General features: G+C 57.3%; 1 protein-coding gene across 3 annotated transcripts in view; it reads right to left on the bottom strand.

Annotated features, from left to right (window-relative positions):
• The window catches only part of BCAP31 (B cell receptor associated protein 31), a 29,793-nt gene that overhangs the window by 414 nt on the left and 14,596 nt on the right, over nt 1-14,783 (bottom strand). For all 3 annotated transcript variants that reach the window (XM_019437703.2, XM_019437705.2, XM_019437704.2), the window contains exons 5-7: nt 2,924-3,059; nt 1,946-2,069; nt 1,039-1,139 (exon numbers count right to left, since the gene is read on the bottom strand). In XM_019437703.2, coding sequence (XP_019293248.1) covers nt 1,039-1,139; nt 1,946-2,069; nt 2,924-3,059 — 361 coding nt within the window. The remainder of the gene's footprint in view (nt 1-1,038; nt 1,140-1,945; nt 2,070-2,923; nt 3,060-14,783) is intronic.

Below are 14,783 nucleotides of genomic sequence, written 5' to 3'. Positions count from 1 at the left end.
GTCGGCAGGGTGCACCCCTCCCCTTCACCCTCTAGGCCCTCCACCCCAAAGGCCCAGCTTGCTGCCTTCTCCCCAAATGACAGGTACCAGGTGACCAAGGAACCCCACCCTTCAGTGCACTCCAAGTCCTGCCAGGGTGGGAGTGGCCCTGCTCTACCAAAAGCTGTGACCCTAATGCCAAGCAGACGGGTGCAGCTGGAAGCCTCTGTTGTCACTCTTCTCTGAGAGGGGCTGGACCCCACACCAACACCCCGTCTCGGGCCCATGGCAGACTCGGCATTCAAGTCCCCCCCAGGTCCCAGTTCAGGTCCTTCCCAATTCTGCACGCCTTTTACAGGTCCTGCTGGTGAGCATGCCCTACACTGGGGCCATCGGTCCTCCTCTGGGGCCTTCCTCATCACCCACTGTTGCGGCCCAACTCGGACGGCCAAGCAACACGGCAAACTGTCAGAACTCAGGGGTGTTTACTTGCCCCTCACGCCCAATTTCTGGGCCACCTGAGCTCCCGGATCGGATCATCTGAGGACTCAGAGAGGACCTGGGGTGGGGGGGTAGGTGGAGGGCCCTGTACAGGAGAGCTGCCAGTCCTGGACCTTCCCGGTAGAAGACTTGAACTAGAATCAGGGGCCCCACACCACAGACCAGGCGCACAAGTAAGAGGAGCTCCTCTCAAAGGAACTGACACCAGGCACGGGGCTGGGCCAGCCACAGTGCAGAGGACCCATGGCTGAGGCCACTTTAGCAAGTGGCTGCCATCTGCCAAGCCACACCCCTCTAGGCTGAAAACAGGTTCCAGCTGCTGGGCCCAGACTGGCACTGCTTTGGCAGGCTCTTCTCTAGACCCAGCCTCAGCAGCAATGGAGGAAGAGGGGGGCAGCGGGAGACAGAGCAGCCAGTCTGCCACCGGGGTCTCTCAAAGGCTCTGCCGGGCAGGCTAGGCCGGGGATGGGCCTGCTCTGGGCCTGCTCAGGGCGCGGGAGGTGTGGGGGGAGGCGGGAGGTTCTGATCCGACGCAACAGAGCAGACCAGCATGCTGACCTGTAACTTCGCGTGCTCCTCCAGCAGGCGGTCATACTCCTTGGTGAGGCCCTCAGACTGCTTCCGCATGGCCAGAGCCTCATTTTCAGCTTTTTCTAGTTCTGGCGGTGACGCAGGTAAGGAGGAAAGGGAAACAGAAAGACAGGGGATTAGGGAGTAAAAACCCACTTGCGGGAGACACCAGACACAGGCCGAAATCTGTCCTCACTGAGGTTGTCTAGGAGACGGCTCCTTTCAAGAAAGCTCCCTGCCGGCTGTCATGAGAGCCCCCAAAGTTGGGGGGGTGGGGGGTGGGATGGCCACCACGGCTGGGGGAAGCGGAGAAACACGAAGGACCCCCTAGCCCCTTTGATGGAGGGACTCCAAGTGGCTCTCAGCACGGCTGACTTCAGGGAGGCCGAGGGTGTGGGGCAAACAGTCTGAGAATGCTGAGGTGAGAGCAGGAGGCAGGGAGTAGAATCCCATCCTCAGAGCTGACAGCAAAAGGCGTGTCAGGTGGGGCCTTCAGGAAGGGAGCAGATGAGCTCACAGCAGGTTTTTCAGGAACGCTGCAAGCAGCTCTGGCATGGCTTCTTTCTATCCCCGCCCCAAGGACCCTGGGGATGCCACCGCCTGCACAGAGCACCCGTCCCCAGGCCTGGTGCTGGGTGAGGTGCTCCGGAGTCAGTCTACAAGCACCCCGGAGCTCCCCGGGCCCCCAGACGCACACTCTACCACCGAGCCCCGACAGCTGGGGCTGCGCCTGGCTGGTGGGGTTGGACAAGCAGGGTATCACTGGTCTGTTTTCACCCAGCTCCTGAGCCCAAGCGTGCGTTTGTTGTTAACACTTTGGCAAGAGGGGGACAGCCACCACGAGTGAAAGTTCTAGACTCTCAGGGGCCGGGGGACACCTGAGGACAATGCTCACTTTGCTTGCTGATGTCCAGCTCGTCCTTGAGTTTCTTCAGATCGGCCTTCAGGCTCCTGTTCTCTTCTTCCACCTTCTCCTCGGCATCCCTACCGTCCAACTTGACTCCGCCAGCAGCAGCTTCCTAGGAAGAACGCCAAAGGCACGGGTTACTTGGGAGGGAGGGAGGCAGGCAATCCAGCTCTGTCTTCCCCACTGAGTGTGATTCCTCAAGCTGTCCCAGGCACCTGCCCCTTCAGAAATGTCAGCACAGAACTGGGCCACTGCTTCTCCCCAGCCACCAGGCAGAGGGAAGGGCCAGCATGGCCACCTGCTGCACTCCACAGGCCATACACCCAACCTCTCTTTCTCAGCAGCTCTGCAGAGTTTACCTCCGTCCAGTGACTCAATCCGCTGTCATCCGTTTTTGCCAATCACCCCTAAGTGACCAATGCCCTCCCCGCCTCCTCCCAGGCTCCACGGCTCGCTCCGGCCATGGAGCCCCGAACTCATCCCTGCCCGTGCAATCCCATCCTGTCTATGAGCCCAAGTCCATCCATCCATCTCCTTCCCAGCTCCACAGACACCTCACTTCCTCAGACAAACCTTTTAAGACTGGCCGCCCCCCCCCCCATCCCTGCCTTGTCCCCAGCTGATACAGTCCTCCGGAGGCCACAGGCCTTACCGTGCATTCTTCTCTGTTAGCCTGCCCGTGGTTCACAGCATAGGGTTCAGCTCATTAGAGAGTCAGTGTTACCAGGAAAAAGTCTGGCCCGGATGTAGCACGTAGAGACGAGGGAGCAACAAGGGTGTCCCTCTCCCTGCGGAATCCCCCAGGCCCCTCCCATACACGCCCCCACTGAGAACCTTTCCCTTCCAGCCAACCCCTCAGCTTTGCCCACACCAGCACTGTCCCACGTTCCCCAGCCCAAGAGGCCAACAGTGACGCTGTGGCCCGTAAGGAATGTCACGTGACAGAGTCCAGCAGACAGAACTCACCTTTTTCAGCTGGTCGTTCTCTTCCATGTACTTCTTGGCCGCCTCACTAGCACTCTCTGCCTGTTTCTTAAAGGCTTCGTTGGAGGCCAGCAGTGTGGCCTGCTGGGAGATGAGAGTCACCAGGCGTCTCAGCAGGCTATAATTGAGAAAGAAAGGAGAAGTGAACAAAAGAAAGCAGGAAAAATGGCTGGCACGATCTTCTCTTGGTTGTTCCTGCCCCAAGCCTGCCTCCAGCCCAGACCTGTCCTCTTAGATTGCCAGGGCAGCCAAGCAAGATGCCGCCAGCCTGGATCTGGCCACACAAGGGAAAAGGTGGAGCTTGCGAGCTGTCTTCTGCCACCGGAATGATTAATACTGCCCCAAAATGGCTGCTTGAAGCTCTAAGGCCGTCCTTCGGTCCTGATGGTGTGGGAAGCAGCACAGTGACAGGGTACCTTAGGCCAGGCCTAGCTATGGCCGGAGGACCCTGAACCTGCCCCTTTCCGGTCGGCGCTCGGGTATTCCAGAGAAGCCACGGCACCATTTTCCTTGCCGTGAAGTCAGGCTCGTCGTGATAAACGATGAGAGCAGCTAGCATCTGGGGGCATTTCCAACTCATGGGCCAAATCCTCACACCCACCTGATACTGTAGCAGAATCACTGCCCCCGTTTCACAGAGGGGAAACTGGCTAAAGCAACCACTCGACGTCAAGAGCCAAAAACGGACACGGCAGAAATCCCCACTCCAGTCTCTCTGACCACAAGGTCCGAGCTTGGAACCACCACCCATTCTCCATTTGGAGGGAACTGCTCCCAAGCCAAATGAGAGAAACACAGAAAGGACTCCTGGGGCTAGGGAAGCAGAAAAGGAAGAATCAGGGCCCAGACACACACCTCAGGTCCAGACCCGCCAACGAATGGCAAATAGGTGGCAGCTGGGGGTCACGGGCTGCTGCATTTCCCCCGACGGCCACCCCTGCGCTTGCTGTGTTGCCTGATGGGAGGAGAGGGGAACTGGAAAAGGCACGGCTCCAACAGTAACAAAGGAGACGGGTCCCACACACCTGGGACACAGGCCCAGGCCGGCTACAGCTACGAGGAAGGCGCTTACGGGCACCCCTGGGGAACAGGGAAAGACTCCGCTTTGTGCAGGATGTTTCCACAACAAAGTGCTTGCTCAGAAGAGACAAGACAGCCTTGGATGCCTGCTCCCAGACCATCCTTTCCAAGCACCTGCCAGCCTTCGCAGGGTTCTCGTGGATACCTGCTACTCAGATGGCCCGAAGGGATGGGGACAGAAACCACGTGAGCTGCCCTGCTGGCGCTGGCCCCCAGAAGAGTCCCTGTCATGAACAAGCACTTGGGTAAGGGGTAGGGGAGGTGGGCACACAGGGGCCCTCATATGCCCCTCGTGCTTCCTGGTTTGCAGAGAGGCTCCAGGAGCCCCTGGCAGTATGGGGAAAGCCAGGCTGCTGGTTCCTGGCAGGAAGGGAGAGTTTCCAATGACATGTGCTCTCTAAAATTAGCAGCTGGGACCTCGTGGCCCAGGCTCAGGTTTCCCTGTCTCAGCCCCTGACTATACAGGGCTGGAACCCTGGAAGTAGAAGGAACTCCCAAGCACCCCAGAAGCCAGAGAAAAGCAACACACCTGACTCATGTCAGCAGGGCAGAAATCACTGGAAGGACCCAGAAAGAAAGGCAAGTCTGACTAAGCCCCAACCTCTTAAACCTCCCAGCAAGGAGTACTCAGGCAGCTCTGAGCAGATTCTGATGATGTGGAGGAAGCCCCTCCTCCCAGATGGACACGGCCTGGGGGGAGGGCACGTGTGCCACCTGGTGGACCCAGCAGGCAAAGATGGGGCAAGTAAGCCCAAGAGTGACACACCCCCTGTGTCACGACAAGGCCAGGCAGGGGGCTGACGTGAGAGGGACTCCAGCAGCGCTCTAAGTGACCGTGGCTACCACCCCCACCCCAGTCATCCAGGGAGGCTGGGTCCAGAGTGACTGTGGTGATGACGCTAGCGACACAGCAGGAGCCCAGCTCTCCTCAGCACCCTCCCAGCATGTCCCCAGCTATGGAGAAGCAGGGTTACTAACACAGGCCAGGGAAAAACCCCGAAACTAGCACAAGAGCAGTGCAAGGAGCTTCCCGAAACCTCAACCTGCTCCAGCCCCGCCCGAGCTCACCGCCCTTAGTGAGGATCACCCCATTCGGTGCGGGACAGAAACCACCAGGGCAGGCACCCTCCGGTACCCCCGCCCCAGCGCCTGATCTCTCATCCTCTGGCTCCCTGTCAGACCTGTTCCTCCAACCCTGCCCTGGTCGGTTCTGGTAATTCCTCCCTCCAGGAACCTGGCTCTCAAGGAGCTCTCCCTCCTGCTGGCCCAAGCCCCTCCTCCTCTTCTCCCTCCTTTCCTCCCTCCATTCGGCAGCCCACCAACCTAAGACCTGCCCTGGCCAACTCAGGGGCAGGACAGCTTCTGGCCTAACCACCAGATCAAAGGAGTGCCCTGGAATCCCTGGGGCGCTTATTCGTGGCACTCGGTGCAGCTGACAGGTTGCCTTCCTTGTGGGAGTCTCTCCCGCCTCGGACTCAAGCAACCCTCACCACCCACTGAACTCACCACCAACGGGGTTGATCTCACACTAAACCCCTACATCTAACTGCCTGCTAAAGGGCGGCTCCAGAGGGGCCCCGAAACATGCCCCGCTCAGCATGTCCCTGGGCGGGCCGTCCCTGCACCCCATTGTGCTGAAGGACATTGCCAATCTACCCACACTCTGCTTGCACAGCACCTTGCGCCCTTCTCCTTCCACCCCCAGCCCCCACCCAGTGCCATCCACGTCACCTCCAGACAATCTCCCAGTCGTCCCCACTGCCAACGGCGATGGTCTCAATACTCCTTTCCCCGGGTGATTTTAACAGCTCCTGAGAGCCTCCTCCCTATCCACGACCATCCGACTTTGCAATCCACACCCCAGAAGCAAACTAGAGTGGTCTTTCTCCAGGACAATCTGATCGTGTCACCCCTCTGCTTCAAGCCCTCTGATGCCAGACCCACCGTGGGCCCTCTCCCCTCACCACCCACGGAGGCTCTGCTCCAGTAACACCCAATGGCCGGGCATTCTTGGAACACGCCAGGTTCTCTCGCTCGCCTGCTCTCCATGCCACCGCACCCCAGCCTGCGGCAGCCTTTCCTCTTCTGTCTCAGAACGCCCACCGCCAAGTCACATCCAGCTCAACCACCACCTTCCCAAAAAGCCTTTCCTGACCCTCCTGGGTCTTCCTTTCCTGGTTCTCCCACAGAGCCTCTGCACACCCCCACGTGGCCGTGCTGTGTGGCCACGCTGCTGTCACTCTGTTCTCCCCCTTACCACCTCTCCAAGTCGTCATTTGTTCCCCGGGGCCCTGGCTCCCCCCCCCCCCCCCCCGCCCAACTCCACTGTCCCTCAACCCAGCCACACTGACAAGGACACAGGCACAGAACTTGCCACTCAGTCGAGCAACAGGGTGACGGGAAACAGTGGTGGAGAGATGCCATGTAAGACCGTGCTGATGAGCAAGCCAGGCTCGTGACTGCAGTGGTAGCTAAGAGGCAGGCGGAAAAACACTCATCACCAAAGCCGGGGGGCCCAGGGCCAAGCCAAGAGCAGTGAGCCCAGGAGCCGGCCTTCTGGAAGTGCCCCCGCATACTGGGCCCGAGTTCTTGCCTCCAACCTGCCCGTCAAGATCCAGCTGCGCCACTACCCCCGCGGCCCTTCACGGCACACCAATGTGCTCTTTTATGAGTTCCCTCAGTGCTCTGAGTCTCCATCAGGCCCCAGACCTAGGACAGAGCAGACACGGGAGAAGAGCTCAGCTTCAGAATCTCCAAATCTCAATAGCCTAAGAGATGCCAGGCAGGACAAAACACTGATGTACTCTTTTCTGTCTCCTGCCCCTTATCCTCCATCACACTCTGCTCCACTGCCCAAGAACTATGATGCAGGCACGTGACTGTTCTTAGCCATCCACGTCTGGACAACACACGAGAACCCAGGAGCCAAAGGGATTTCCCAAAGGCACAAGGCTGACAGGCCCAGCATCCGGAATAAATGCACTCAGCAACAGAGGGGAAAAGCTGGCACACAAACCTTAAGAAAATCCAGATGTCTCCTTGGCAGATAAACGTCATCCCCAAATACCTGAATTCAACTCAGCTTTCTTACAAAATGTTTTTGGACACTGAGCAGTGCTCTCGTGCTTTTATAAAAGGTTGAGTAAACAGGGAACGCGGGAGAAACAGACTCTCTGTGTGGACACTAAAGAAACAGTGCCAACCATATCAAGTGGGGAAGACATGGTTCTTACGTGCTTTGCACCAATCCTGTGTCCCTCTTCTGGGCAAATGGGGGAGGCAGACAGGGGCTTAACAGGAAGTGGGGTACAAGCAAGGGGAGGGTCCTCCCAAGGTCCAAATGGAATATTCCATGGTTGTGGCAACCCCCCCCCCCCCCCGCCCCCATGACCCTGTTGCTGATCCTGCCCACTTAGCATTTACCAGGCATCTCCTGGTGCCATGCCCTCGGGTGAGTTGCGTCACTGGGTCACCAGGACCCCACTATGGGGACAAGTAGGCAGGCAACTCCCCTTCACTCCGCTGCCCCTGTGCAAGTGGGCACAAGCTAGTGTCACAGTGCCACCTGTTGACTCTCCGGACTGACTGCAGCCTGGTGCCAGAAAGGAGCTCCACAGGGTGGATTCTGGGTGATCCCAGCCTGCCCACCTGTCCAGGAAAAAACATACAGGAGGAAAAGGCCATCATGGAGAGGAACCAAAAGCCAGGTGATGCCCTAGCAAAAGGCTTCGGGGAAAGTAGAATGAAAGTAACAGTGCAGAAGCGGCCCCAGGAAACTCACACCCCAAGAAGCCTGGAGTCATGAAAAGGCGGCCTAGAAAACAGCAGGAAGAGTTGACTCAAGATCCAAGGACAGTCTTTCCAGAGGGCCTACCCGAGAACACCCTTGCATACGTGCCTGACCTTCCTCTTAGCCCTCAAGCACAGAGGCTATAGAAAATGGGGAGGCGGGGCACAAGGGTCAGGGTAAATGCCAGCGCCTGTAGCAACAGCCAGGTGGTGCTCGCCCACCCTGAGGCCAGTGAAGCCAGCTAGAGGGGACCCGGGTGGAAGCATGTGGCTGTCCACCCCAGAGAACTAAAGAGAAGCAACGGACAGGAGCGAGCTGTGCTGCTGGGGGTGGGGGGGACTATCGTGTTGCCTTCTTGCAACCAGCTATCCGATAGGTTCTGTGTAACCTGGAGAACAGAGAGCAACCGAATGAGGGCAGACGGCCAGGACTCAAACATGCCGGTGGTCCACCTGGTGACCGCAGAAGTCAAAGGAGCGGGAGGGAGGGAGCCGTCAGCCCTGGATGTGCCCAGCACGGTAGTAACTAGAGTCCAAAGGAAACAAGGCAGTGCCTCCAGCAGGCAATGTGCCGCGCTGGGAGCGTGGGAAACATGCTTGGACCAGGGCATCAAATTAAAGGATGAGAAGTGGTTTCAGCTACACAGTCCTGTGCGAAGGCCACCAGCCACATGTCCTTTTCAGTTTAAATGAATTAGAATGACATTAAATGGCCAAGTCCAGCTCTTCAGTGCCACCAGCACGCTCTGGCAGCACGAGCAGTTCCGCCCTGCAGACAGCTGGTAGAGGGCAGTGCAGGGAGCCCTACTGGTCCCTTTCCATCCAGAACCCTGCTCCCGGCTCCCACACCCTCTGCCTCAGAAAGGGGCCCTCCTGGAAGGCCAGGCTTTCAATGACCTTGGAGCCCAGAAGGAGGAACCTCTGTGCACTTGGTGCTCTGCCTCAAAGAAGGAGATCATTCACCGTTTGCTTTTAGAGCACAAGGAAGGGAATTCTTCAGGCCAAATCAAGTAGCTGAGCAGACAATCTGGATTTTAAAAGTCCACGCTTGTTCCGCGAGGCTTTTTCCGAGGCGTGTCAGACGGTCCTGCTGGGACAGTGTGTGAAGAAGTCCCCGTCTCCTGCTTCAGCACAGCCCCCCCACCAGAGCCCCTCCTGGCCCAGCACCCGCAGGACACTGCATGCCCCTACAAGTGGGCGGAGTGGGCCTTGGAGGGGGCGCTTCCATAAGACTTCCTCGGTGTCCAGGTCTGCAGCGCTGTCCTGGTGTCCAGGCGTCCAGATCTGTTCGTACCCTCAGAAAAATGACCGCAGCCAATACAGCCACCGATAGAGCAGTGGGGCAAGAGGAACTGAGGACCAAAGCCGCGCCCGGACTTCTGTGACAAGGCCGCCACCTAAATCACTCCATCTTTCAGCAGGCCTGAGCATCAGGATTTTAAAAATCCCTTAGTTGCCTCACCTAGATACCAATTTAAACAAACTATAAAAAACCCCAACCGCGGGGCGCCTGGGTGGCTCCGTCGGTTGAGCGTCCGACTTCGGCTCAGGTCATGATCTCAGTCTGCGAGTTCAAGCCCCGCATCGGGCTCTGTGCTGACAGCTCGGAGCCCGGAGCCTGCTTCAGATTCTGTGTCTCCCTCTCTCTCTGCCCCTCCCCTGCTCATGCTCTGCCTCAAAAATAAATAAAAACATTAAAAAATTAAAAAAAAAAAAACCCAACCCCAAACCTACAAGGCAATCAAGGATACATGAATAGTCACTAACAAGATTACATGACAAAGCTGTTACCATAAAGTCCTTACTATTGCTTATGACTTTAAGTTCCTCTCTTTGCAAAGAGACAAACCTAAATTTTGCTTTGCCCATAAACATGAGATCTGGGATTTGCTTCAAAGTAATCCACGGCGAGGGGACCCTGGCGGTGGGGAGCGGCCACGAGGCACTCACTGCTGAAATCGCACTGGGGCGCTGGGGCGGGGGCACGGCCAGACTCCTAGTCCGCCTCTATAAACGGTCGAGAAAAAGAGCAGCAGCCGGTGCGGTGGCCCGGGCTGAGAGCCCCCGAGCACCACCTCACTGGGTGCCCTGAGGATGCCCTCCCCCGACCTTCTGCTCCGGCTGCAGTGCCTTTCCCGCTCCACTCCACCAGCCCCGTGCCCGACCAGGGTCACGAGGTCCCTGAGGACCAAGACTGGGCCTTCTCGTTGACTCTCCACCTGGGCTTGGCACAGCCTACCGCACAGTGAGGAAAAGCCCACAAGAGTCTAGCCCTCCTCGAGGTGATGCGGAGAACAGCTACTATTTACAAAATACTCCCTACGTGCCAGAAACGAGGCTGAGAACATCTCCTGAATCCCCTCAACCCCCACCCCAAGCACACAAGGAGTACCCTCATCCTCGCTCTACAGATCCAGGGAAAGGCTCAGGGAAGTTGCTTACATGACTTACCTGAGGTCACCGAACAGCCAGGAACAGACCCAGGTTTCCAAAGCCATATCCGATTCCCAAACCCACTATGGTCACAGCAGCCTGCCTCTCAGGGCCGCCATGGGTCATTACGGGGGGAAGGGGAAGCGGCCAACGGTCAGGGCAGGGCAGCAGAGCCCAGGCCGGACGCAGGCCCCTGCCCGGCACAGGCAGGCGGCTCGGCTCCCCTCACCTTCAGCACAAGCCCCGGTAGTCACGCAGGCAGCAACTGTCCGCAGAGCTAGAGGCTGGCGGTAAGCAGGGCTGGCCTGAAGGCAAAGCAGAGCCCTTGCCCGCCTCAGAGGGTCTGGATGAATTCTACCCTGGGGGTTAACAGGGACTCAATCAGCTTCAAACAAGCAACCCAGCCCCTAGGTCAGTGGCCATTAAGGAGAGAAACTTGGCAGAGAAGCAGAGGGGTAGCCCCATCTAGACTAAATGCAGCGACACAATCCAACCCAGAGGGGTACACAGAAGACAAGAGATCCCTGTGGACCAAATTCAGGTCGTTACACGTTGTGGGGTCCAGGGGTCCTGGGTCTGGATGGTGAGCACTACTTTGGTCCCGACCCGGACTGACATTTTAGCAAAAGCAGAGAAAAAAAAAAAAAAGTGTGGCCCTCTGAACACTCAAAACAGCCCAGCAGGAGCTGCTGTGCGGCCACAGTCCCAGCGACTCCAGAGGGATGATGGCCAGCTGCCAGTCTCAAGTGGGGAAGCAAGAACCGAGGAAAGGGGTGTGAGATACCAATAGACTGGACAGAGCCTGCAATTGCCCAAATCTTTACTAAGCAGCAACCTGCACGTATCCTTGCCACAGACCAGAGGACCCAAGTGTGGTGCCGGGGCCAACAGCCATCCGCATCTTCTGGGGGTCCACGCGCTGTTTTCATAACGCCCCTGGGGTCTCTACTGCGGGAGCTCGGAGACCGGAGAGCTGGGCTTCCAATCTAGAACGCCTGCCCAGACAGTCTGCCAGGTTCAACCCGGACAGAGGTCTAAAACTGTCCTCACCTGCCCACAACGCCTTATTCAGTCCCTAGTGGTTTAAGCAGCCCGTGGTGTGCACCCAGCCCCTCGGCACAGAGCTGATCAGCCTGCAGCGGACGAGCCCAGGTTCCCGTGCCACACCTCACAGGCTGCCCGGGGCCTTGGAGGACAGCCTTCAAGGCCAGCGAACGGTGCGGAGCAGGCCTCACAGAGCAGAGTCGGGAGAGAAGCTTCAGGAAAGCATGAAGAGGCAGCAGGCGTTAGCTGGGCCATCAGGGGAGAGTGGGGAGGGGGGCTTCCAAGCAGATGCCACAGAAACACTTGGGAAAGGGGAACCACAGAGCCAGCTCATGACATATAGAGGCCAAGGCAGAGACTGTAGAAGGCTGCAAAGGAGGGGTCACGTCCCGAAGGAGCTGGCTGTCAAGCCTCTACACCAAAGGTGCTGTGGAGGGACGGACTGAAAGGAGGGGGTGGTGGGATCAATCCTCCGTGTCGGGCAGATCACTTGTCTGGGGCTACGGGGGCACAAATGGCATCAGGAAGCCCAGCTGGGATGAGAGCAGTGCCGCCATGGCAGTGGTTCCAAAGATGAGGAAGGCAGGCTCGGGAGGTGGGATCCCTAGGCCATCGAAGGGGGACGGTCTCAGTTCTGTAAGGTGAAGAGTTCTGGAAGGTGGCTGTACGACAGTGTGTATGGACTCAACAGTACTGCACCGTACGCTTCAAAATGGTTCCAACGGTTAACGTTATGTGTACTTTACCAGGATTAAAAAAAAAACAAACCCACAGAGACAGATCACACGGGACAAGGAAAAATGGCAGAGCACCTTCAGGCTTCTGGGTTGGGACAGCAGTTCTCAACTCTGTGGCCCAGCCCAAAGAGAAAGGAGCACGAGGACCCGGGAAGGGAAGCAGCTGCCCACATCAGCGCCGCCATGCAGCAGAGAGGGGACCCATGCAGCAGAGAGGGGACGAAAGCCCAGACCCCGCTCCCACCCCCTGCAGCCCACTGCTGGAGGGAAGAGCAGGCTTGTTTAAGGATGTGATGCTTTCTTTAAGCCCAAGGCCCTTTTCCCCGATTATAAGGAGTGCTCAACCCAATTCCAGCCACCCAACGTGCTCCTGACCCTGCTCGGAGCCAGTGCCATGAGCAGCCTCTCTTCTGAGCATCGCTCTCTTCCTCCGTGGTCCCCACATCCACTAACCTGCACTGCAGTCTCTGGGTCTCTATCCTGGTCTTACCTCTCCTGGCATCTGTTTCCATTTCACTGCATCTCAATCCCAGGGAGCGGCCACCCTGCCGGCACTTCCCTCTACCCATCCGTCAACCCCTCCACGAAGCCGCCCACGGCCCATCCTGCTGACCGGCCGCCCTTTGCCTCCTTGAGCCTGGTCCTCATTCCTTCCAGCGAGCCCTGCCAGCTCCCTTCCTTCCAACGCATGGGTCTTCTGGCACCGCCACTCTGCAAGCGCCCCCAGCACAACCGCCAGCCCCTCAGCCTCAGAAACCCTGCTGGCTCCTCCCCTTCTCACCTGCACCTCTCCGACCTCCCTCAGCACCCCTGCTACTGTGCCCTGCCTCAGGCCACCGGCAGCTCGCTCTCCCACAAACTCCAACTCGGTCTCCCTCCATCTGGACTCTCCCACCCACTCCAACCTTTGCACCGTTGTCAAACACGGACACGCGACTCTGGCCAAGATGCAGTGCCCTCTACCACACAGAGGTCAGGTGCAAACTCAGGAAGCAGCGTTCAAAGCCCCCTACCCTAGCTCTCACCACACCTGACCCATGCACCCCACACTCAGCCGAACTTCCTCGGGTTCAGGGGCCGAGCCGGCACCTGACAGTGCAACATGTGCAAACACGGAACGAAAGAGGCAGAGGCTTCAAACAGGATCAGGAGACCCACAGCACCTGGCCTGAGGTGCGTGCAAAATGGCAACTGAGGGGTGTTTTCACGGTTTATGACCAGAAAAATGGGGCAAGATGGGCTTGATGCTCAACAGTGGATAACTGGTTAGACACGCAATAATGCTGGAGAGGCAGATCAGTTGTTCTAGAACGATGCTCATGATAAACTTGGTAGAAAGAAAATGCAAGTTCCCACATGGCAGCTACTGGTTGAGCCCGCCTTTTAAAGAAAAGTTTTTTAATGTTTATTTTTGAGAGAGAGAGAGAGACCGTGTGAGCGGGGGAGGGGCAGAGAGAGAGGGAGACCCAGAATCCGAAGCAGGCTCCAGGCTCTGAGCTGGCAGTACAGAGCATGACACGGGGCTCAAACTCACAAACCGTGAGAACATGACCTGAGCCGAAGTTGGACGCTTAACCAACTGAGCCACCCAGGCGCCCCAGAGCCTGCCTCTTTTTTTTAAAAAATGTTTATTTAGAGAGAGAGAGAGAGAGAGAGAGAGAACGCACCCACATGTAAGTAAGCAGGAGAGGGGCAGAGAGACAGAGAGAACCCCAAACAGGCTCCTGTCAGCTCAGAGCCTGACGTGGGGCTCAAACTCACAAACGGTGAAATCACGACCTGAGCCAAAATTAAGTCTGATGCTCAACCAACTGAACCCTCCAGGCACCCCTGCTTGGGTGTGGTATATAGAATGCTTAGCAAGTGGTAGCTGCTATCAGGTGTAAAAAACTCTTAGGAAGATACACAGCAAAGGTATAGGTCAACAGCGGTTACGGGAATAATAACATTTCAAAAAATTTATTTTATGTATTTAAAGCCTCATCTTCCTCCAAGGACTATGTGTTACCAGATGGCAATAATCTTCAGCTGTATGAAAGGGACGGAGAGAGTCGTCAGACTCGTGAAAGCAACACTAACAAGGAGGACATGCAGGAAGGTAGATTTTAGCTTATAAACGGCACAGGAGCCTTTCTACCAAAAGCTGGGCAATAACTACTTGGGGGAAAAAACCAGCCCACCATCTGGTCTACAGTCAGAGGCGGGCTGAAAACCGACAATCTGATATTGACAGCTCCCACCAATGCAGATGAGCGGCTATCTGAGCAGAGGATCAGACTAGGTGTGAGCTTGGGCTCGGGCCACTTAGAACTTGTGCGACTCGGGCCACTTGTCTCTTCACTGATAAGGCCCACAGAACAAAGCCGATTATTAAAGTTCTTCCTGGGTTTGAACGGAACCAGAACCCTAATGAGCCACACAAACAGCTCACACACAGAGGTGAGGTCACAGGGCCACACAGTCTTAGAGACAAGCCCTCATTTTAACAGATGAGAACACGGAGTGCCAAGAGGGGAGGAGCCTATCCAAAGCCACACCCTGACCTGGGGGATCCAGTCTCCTGACTTCCCAATGTTGAGTCCTTCTTCAGACGCTGCGACTCTAAGTGTGGATCTGTACGGCGTGGCACCCCAGGCACCCTCTCCAGCCATAACTCCAACAAAGAGCAGGAAGGGCTACTCATGTGCAGGCCTCCCCCAACTGCCTGTCGTCTTCTCCTTTCCGTGGCAACAACCCGGCACTGTCTCGTGGCAAGTAAT

The sequence above is a fragment of the Panthera pardus genome, unplaced genomic scaffold (genome assembly GCF_024362965.1).
Source record: "Panthera pardus isolate Hobbes unplaced genomic scaffold, ASM2436296v1 HiC_scaffold_27, whole genome shotgun sequence".
Classification (NCBI taxonomy): domain Eukaryota; kingdom Metazoa; phylum Chordata; class Mammalia; order Carnivora; family Felidae; genus Panthera; species Panthera pardus.
Note: the sequence above shows the minus strand (reverse complement) of the source record. Positions and strands in the feature narration are given on the sequence as shown.